At 35.9% G+C, this 8,196-nt stretch overlaps 1 protein-coding gene across 1 annotated transcript; it reads left to right on the top strand.

Annotated features, from left to right (window-relative positions):
• Positions 1 to 1,405: 1,405 nt before the first annotated feature.
• On the top strand, positions 1,406 to 3,952 carry LOC309404948 (uncharacterized protein). Its single transcript, XM_081999604.1, has 3 exons — positions 1,406 to 1,640; positions 1,744 to 1,782; positions 3,383 to 3,952. Exons 1-3 carry the CDS (start codon positions 1,488 to 1,490, stop codon positions 3,578 to 3,580), a joined length of 390 nt encoding a protein of 129 aa, XP_081855730.1. The 5' UTR covers positions 1,406 to 1,487; the 3' UTR covers positions 3,581 to 3,952.
• The last annotated feature ends 4,244 nt before the right edge of the window (positions 3,953 to 8,196 follow it).

The raw sequence follows: 8,196 nt of genomic DNA, 5'->3' as shown, positions 1-8,196 counted from the left end.
TATGACCGTAAATATTAAATGTCTGTACTTATTTCAAAACCAGGCAATGAAGACCAAGATCTGCAGAAGCTGGGATCGCACTGCTAATTAACATCATTTAGCCAATTTAATGGTTAGCAGACAACCAGACATTAATAAAAATAATGTTTTTATGTTATTATAGTAATGGAATTAGTAAATAATTATAGTAATGGACCGTATTTAATCCAAGCAAAAGCATATTCCAGCCATTTTTGAACAGATCCGCTCCCCCTCAGACTACACGAGCAGAACATGTAAGGTAGGTTTCACGTCTAGTTTTATACGCAATGGCAGGTGAAGTTGTTACCCATCCAGTCTTGCTCATCCTGAATGCTACAAAACTTCAAACCACACTAGAATGCAAACTCAGAATTTATTCTACACAGCTTCAGCAGCTAAATTCACTGAGCAAAAGAACCACATTTCACATAATGTTAGAGACTTCTGGGCAGCAGGGGGAGTATTTGGCTCAGAACTACACTCAAAAATGAAGAAAACTATGAATTTTAAACACTGCACATAGCATTCCAAAGATATCAACCAACAGAACCCTGAACTAGAAAACAAAAACAATTCAGCAATATTATGCAACAGTTCATTGTCAAATGACTGCTTACTCTCAACTTCAGTACTGTGATATATACCACAAAATGCAGCGGGTTAGGTATTACTAAGAAAATCTGTAAGTATTTTAAAAAGCAGTGCATTTTCATTATAAGCTGGAAAAAAGTGAAAGGTGCACATAAGGAACAAAGAACAGCATTAAGATATGTGGTAGTAGAAAAAACGGTTTAACATCCACAAAGAATCCTGCTGGAGTTTTTTTAATGAACATTTTGAATTTGATGGTGTAAAGACTGACTTATGCATGTAAGCTTACACTAACTGTCTTTGCAAAAGATGACAGGTAAAATCACCAGACAGGAAGCCAACTTTCTTCCTGTTGTTTAATCAACAATTACTAAAATGAGAATGCTTCCTTCTTCTTCACTTAAATAATGCCACAGGATTTGTGGAAGGATAAATATAGAGAGAGAAACAAACAAAATGGTTAAATTATACATCTTTAGAACAACATTTTGTGTGGCAGTAGTATATTCCATGGCATACTCTATGGGGGAGTGGGACAGCGCATGAGGGAAAAAGTGTTTCATGCAGAAAGCACAAAGAGAGACTGCCAAAAGTGAGTGTGGGCTTCTCTTACACCAGTGAATGTAGGTAAAATCCCTCTTGCTTTATAAAAATTCCAAAGTGTCATCAGGGGAGGAAAAACAAAAGTAATGATTCTTCCCATACAGGTAGAACATATGAAGAAATGTGTAATAAAACCTGTTTTACATGACGCCCCCATCTTTTTCCCCCCAGAAAGAAGAGTATAAATACACTAAACAGCTTACGGACAACTTATCAACTCTCATCATACAACACAACTCAAATACTAGCATATAGATAATCAGAACACTGACATGATGTGCAAAGTACTAATCTTCAGCTGTATTTCAGCAGTAATGCTTATGAGTGCAGCTTACGGAGCACCTCCACCAACAGAAAAAGTGCGCCTTCTTAAAGCTTTAATAAGAGACTTAGAATTCCTGGAAAAAAACAAGGATGTAAGTGGTTGATTGTGTTTTATTATAAGATTCTTTTCTATTTACCTTTTCTATTTATTTTTTTCTATATATTTTTTCAGAACAATTAATTTTTTCTCCCCCTTCTCTACAGAAGATTCATCTTGACCTTTATACACCAAATGAGAAACAGGTGAGTTTACATTTTCTGTTTTCTGAAGGATTTCTAAGGTATGGCTACTTTTAAATGATATATTACTGAGTTACACCAAAACAGTTGGCTTATCAGAAGGGCTGATATAAAGGATAAATCTGAACAGTTTGAGTTCAGTGTAGGAAGTGTAGTTTTTTAAAGACATTTCTGTATTTGATCTGTATTCTCAAAAATGTTTGAGAATACAAATCAGGTAATACTGGTGTAAGAGGCTGATGTACAATATTACCTCATTGTTCTGTGCAGTATGTAACACAAAATGAAACCTCCCTATTCATCCTGCTTAATACATGACTGAATTCACGGGGAAAAAAAATTTTATTTTCCATTTAAACATCGTGTAATATTTGCAAGAGGCAATACTGTTGTATTAACACTAACATAAGAACAATTTTCAGAATGAAACTAGACTTAGAAATAGATTATCTATATGAAATGGCTACACAAAATTGCCTGTATTTTATCTAAACCACATATGCAGAGCCTCTAGTAGGATCTGTTTAAGAAGTTAGAAGTCTATATTCCACCAATTATGCAATACAATTATGCTCTACCTAGTTCGTTTCAGGAACAAAACTTTACCAAGCCATTCTGGATATATTAGCTATGTAATCAAGTTTTATGGTATTTAGTTAATACCTAAGACTTAGTTCCACAAGAATATTATCATCATGGTTGCTTCTTTCTAAAAAAAATTGCACATCAGAGCGCAGACAGTGTTCTAAGTACAGCTTTACAACAGACTATTCATCATTGACAGGCTGCTGATCTGTACTACTTCTCTTTTTAATTCAGTGTGCAAGTATACCACAAGTAAGAGCATCAAGTTATTCAGTATTAGGAATTAGTTAAAATCTTTATGCAAGTTATCTGTTAACTACTTTGAACGTCCAATTAAGCTTTCAATCCAGAAGAATTCTCACTTAACAGTAATTTTGTTTATGTAAAGATTTAAAGCCAGATTCTGCAACCACTTCCTTATCTGAGTCATTTTTCTCATATGCTGGCAACATCAAGACATAACCATCTCAGAGCTCCAGTGCTTAAATGCATGAGGCTGATTAGTAACATATTGTCACCAGTGCCTGAAATAGCTTGGAAGCTCTTACTTGATGTGTAAAGTTGTTCATCATATTCAAAAACCAGATCAGATGCAGATATTAGATAGAGCAACCAAAGTGCATTAACTGAAGATGGCTCTAAAAAGGCCACTGTAAAACTGACAGATGCTTGGACTATTAAGCCTTTTGCTAAGATGCTAATTCCACATGACAACAAGGAGTAAGGCTTGGTTTAGGAGCAAATACTACAGCTTTGTGTTCCCAAGAGATATTCCAACACTTCAAGTGTCCTGTAAAGATTACCCATATTACAAAAGCTACAATAATGTACCACAGAACTAGGGCCACATGTAACATCTTACGACTTTAAGGGGAACAAATGAACTATACATTGTAGAAAACAATGGCCTAATCCTGGTATGAGGATAAAAACAATGGGCAATTGAGATTCTTTTAAATTGAATCAATTGTCTTTGGGAAACAAGTTATATATATAATGATTTTGCTGACTGTTTTAGGAGTGCAGCTGGCAAACTCTACAATGTTACCTGACAGAAATGAACACCTTGGAGAATGAAATTGAAGAAAAGGATGCTGACAGTCTTCGAAATATCAAAAAGAATCTCCAGAGTCTTACGGTAGGCAATCTTTTTACCCAGTTAAAAAAAAAAAAACAAAGAAGAAAAAAAAAAAAAAAAGTAGTGTTTCAGTGTTAGTGAAAAACAATGCTAGAATCAGTGGTTTTACGCCTTAAGGTCTATGTGTCATCATCCCTTGAGAATACAGGATTTTATACAAGAATACCGTAACATTAAACTATATGACATCTATTTGCATGATAATCCAACACAGTAAAACAGATTTGAGGCCTACTAGTTATGCAAGTCAACATTTAAAAAAATATGACAATTATTTTCTTTACTGAATCATGAAAGGCATCTTAGGCTGACAAAAACTTGCTTTTAGGAGCATAACAATTATTTACATAAGCAATGGCTTTGAAACCTGCCATAAATTTATGGCCAGGACCCAACAATGGATGTCATACACCTTGATACACTACATAAACAAATTCCATGGCTAAGAGATCCTTGTACCATTTTAGAAATCCTCTTCAGGCTAGAAATTAAGATTTGCCTCTGTGCCAGTATTTATCATAGAGAGTGAATGTGTTTAGCCTGTAGTATTTTCACATTTACAAAAGTCTCCTTCATAAGCAGCAGTTTCATCGTATCATCCATTAACACTTACCAACTGAAAAAAAGCCAGTCCTCTGAAATATTAAGGGTTCTGTTTTCTTACAAGAAAAACTTAAGATACAGAAGTTGATGTCTCATTGCTAAAACTAGCTGGTAAGAGAGCTACCACCAATCAACAAAAACATTTGTATTGCAGGACCTAATTCCCCGAGGAACTGGATGCAAGATCTGTGAAGCCAACGACAAAAAAAAGTTTCCTGCGTTTCACCAAGAACTGAGCAACTTGCTGATATCTATGCTAAAATAATCAAATAACAATTTTTAATGTTTCTGCTACATTATTTATTTAAATATTTAATTATGACTAATTTATGTATTTTGGCCTGTGGCTTACTAGCTTGCTGTCCATTTGGGACCACTATATGTTCTTAGTCCGGGTGATAAGACAATCTGTTCTGAGATCACATTTGATCCTTTCTGTAAGCCCTACGGGCTCAAAATGTATTTTGGAAAACTAATTGGTTCTCACTTTGTCAATAAACTTAGAGAGACAACTATTTATTGAAAAAACTAATAAAAGTTACTTATAGAGTATATTTAATAAATTTCAGTAACATATACAAATCATGTCTAGAGTCTTCTTTGTTAAATGATATTGTCTTTTTTCACTAGTGACTTAACTACTCTGCTTTTTTTAAAAACACAATTAAAAAAACCCAAAAAATCATTTACCAGTATACCAGCATACAGGTACCAGACTCAAAACAAGATACCTGCAGATAGCCTTTTTAAAACAATACAAAATACCACACAGCACAAGGTATAGAAGTAATAGTATCAAGTTGCTTTCCCCAAAAAAGAAACTTGCCAGAACTCCAAGCTTTTTTCATGAGCTGTCCTACTTAGCTACATCGACTTTCTTCTATATTTTTTGCAGGATACATTTTTCTCATTGGTGTAAGCAAAACATGTAGCTCTCAAAAACCTTCAGAGACAGGGAAACATTATTAAAACAGTAACAAACCTGAAATAATAACGATGCAGGTAACTGAGATACCAATGTCCCAGGGCACTTACATGGCCAATTCTTTCCAGCAACAACCAACATAAAATTGATGATCAATGTATAAATCCATGTGAACATACACTGCCTTAAGTATTCACAGAAATCTTTTTGTGGAACCTCAGAAATGTGCTTACTTCAAATGAAGATGGAGTCAGTCATGTGACACTAAGTTTTATGCAGAAAGAAACAACTAAGACCATCTTTTACAATCCCAAACCCACCACTCAATGTTAACAACACAAGCTGTAATTGATGAAAGTAAGCCTACTACAACAGTTATCAGCCTATCGCTTAGTCTTTGATGTGTTTTGCTGGTGGGTGTGGTATGGAGTATTTCAAGTTATACTTAAAAGCAGACTAACAATGGAAAAAACAGCAGTTTTCTTGAATGCTACAAAGAGAAGTAAGCTTTAATGATAGTCTTCTGCCAAAACTGGGAAAATACTTACCGCGCTGCTATCTGTTGCTCTGCTTATCTTCTCTTCCCACAGTGAAGGAGTGCTCTGTCCCCACCCACAAGGACTCGGAAAAGCAAAATACTGTCAGTCATCCCAGCCACAAACAGATCAGCTCCACCCTCTTCTCAAATCAGATGCCTTCTAAATGACAGCCTGTAATAACAGTGATACCTAAATGCAGTATGACATAGAAGATGAGAAAACAGGCAAGAAATTAATTCATAAAAATTCTACCTTGTCGATCTTTGTAGAATAATGCTCCTCTACACATAGATTCCTTCTTACTTGATAAATTCTTAAAAGCAGTGTGCAAAAATAATGAAAAAAATCTCCTTTAAACAAAGTGAGACAACATTTAAAGACCTAGTAAGCACTGAGCCTCTGAGAAGGAAGTCAAAGAGAGACTAGTCTTAACAACAACTGTAAGAATGATATGAATACTACTGACTTCTGACTTCTACTGCCAACTGTAGAGGAATATTAGTGTGCAGAATCTTGCAAGACCACCCATACCTAAGTGACCACAACAATAAAACTAAGACAGAGACTGCCTAGCAGTGACACTTCCAAGTCAAGTCCAGAGACCCCCCCCGAAAACCTGCTAGACTCCCCATCCGGGCTGTGTCTGAAAGACTTAGTGTGGGAAGCTGGTGTAAGGGGGGGCTGACTTGCACTCTAATGCTGAGTATTAGGGAGGGAATGGAAATACAGTTATAGTTCAGTGGTAAAGATACACAATTTATATGATTTAAGTTATAAAAACATAGTAAATAATATAACTGTAACTCAGTAATAGTGATATGGCTTTAGATTATCCATTGAGTTTTTCACTGGGTGACTTAATAAACATTATAACTTCTCATCTACAGCAGAAAGCTGCACCCTGATGATGCACAGTGTCACAAATAACGTGTGGCTTTGCAGACAAACATGTTCCAGTATCAGGCTGTTTATCTGCATTGCTGCCCCATCTCTCAGCAATCAGAAAGAGGGTACAGGAGCAGTTTTCATTGAACACAGCTCAGTTAATAAATGAGGCTTCCTTTATCGTTTGCTTATGCATGAGAAACTTCAACTCTTAAGATTTGGTAACACCTACCTTGAGGTCAATCCATGCAGCTGGACATCCCACATGGAATAACGACGACCTTTTCTAAGTCCCTGAACAGTAAGCATTAGATAAGGTAGAAACAGTCAAGTACTTCAGAAACCAAGAAATGATGGTAAAGATACTTACCCATGCATTCCTAAGGAAAGGTAGAAGCCATAGCTCACTAACAAATTCATAAATGAAACACATGTGGTGTGAAAATATATACACTTTTTTTGGTTTTTTGTCTGCACAAACTGCTTTGGAGTTGGGATGCAATATTCTGAGATGGCTGCAGCTTTACAGTCACAGAAAGCAGAGGTTTTGGCTATTCTGGCACTAGTTTTGGGGATTGCCACGTGACTTTTATACAGTAGTCATGCTCTGCTGTGCATTTTCAAAACATTTTCTGGCTGGCTTGCTCCTGCCGTAGCACCTACAACAAGCGCTTCAAGACACCTTTTCAGAGAAGTACCTGTTTGACTACAAACACTGTGGATACGTACAGCTAGTTGAAGTGGCAATAGGAGAAAGTTGCTTCTGTTGCACATGCTTGTAGTCATGAGGCCTTTCAGATACTGATCAATGTTTTAAGTTGATATTTCAGTTTCAGCCGAACATAACTGTACGGTTCCTAAAAAGTATGCAAGATGTTTGCAAAGCATTTTGCACCTAACCGTTGATAAAAGTTGTTTATGTCACATTAACAAAACGCACATTGGAAAGCATGTAAACATACTCATGCCATTCTGTAGAAAATCAAAGGCAAAGGGTAGCATAAAAAAACCCTTAGAATCAAGTATTGCTACTTTGACATAGCGTTATTTTGCAATACATAGACTTCACATCATAGATGCGCACCTTCTTTTACTAAGGATCAACAGATCTAAGCAATAGTTAAGACTATCACTACATACATTTGAAAGACCTAATTTAATATTACTGAGTGGTTAATGATGAAATACTCATTTCACTGAAGTTGAAAATGCCTACAAATATGTAGTCTTTTATTGACTACCTTAGGTTTCAGAGAACAAGTTCTGATCAAAACACCACAAAGATGAATATTTAGGCTCAAGTAGTTATGCTCAATAGTAGCTACAGGATTGGCTCCTGTATTTCCCAAGCTTTAGAAGAAATCTTAGAGAAAAAAGGTATTATACTGAAAGCATCTGAAAATGCATAGCAAAGTGAGCTTTACTGTACATATCTTTTCCTCTAATTTTTAAAAATCCTCACACCTTATAGTACTTAGGAAAATCCATTTCCTGAGCTCTCTTCTCCTCCCTCATCCCACAGGTTTAATATCAAATTAAAATGTGACATGCATGCACCACACGTGGCATGTATGCAACATGTGACATGACAAGTATAGGATGACATGTGACATCTATGTGACTTTTGTGACATGCATCTGACGTGTGATATGTAACATATGGCATGTGTAAGCTGTGACACCTGCAAGACACGAGACAATGCAAGTGATATGCGACACATGACCTACATGTCAATTGATATG

The sequence above is a fragment of the Phaethon aethereus genome, assembly GCF_964289735.1.
Source record: "Phaethon aethereus genome assembly, chromosome: 4".
NCBI lineage: Eukaryota > Metazoa > Chordata > Aves > Phaethontiformes > Phaethontidae > Phaethon > Phaethon aethereus.
The sequence above is the reverse complement of the archived record's forward strand: the minus strand, read 5'-3'. Positions and strand labels throughout refer to the sequence as shown.

Coding starts and splice junctions, on each gene's coding strand:
- LOC309404948 (XM_081999604.1), top strand. CDS start 1,488: ATGATGTGCAAAGTACTAATCTTCAGCTGTATTTCAGCAGTAATGCTT. Junction 1,641..1,743: donor AAAACAAGGATGTAAGTGGT/TGATTGTGTTTT, acceptor CCTTCTCTACAG/AAGATTCATCTTGACCTTTA. Junction 1,783..3,382: donor ATACACCAAATGAGAAACAG/GTGAGTTTACAT, acceptor TGACTGTTTTAG/GAGTGCAGCTGGCAAACTCT.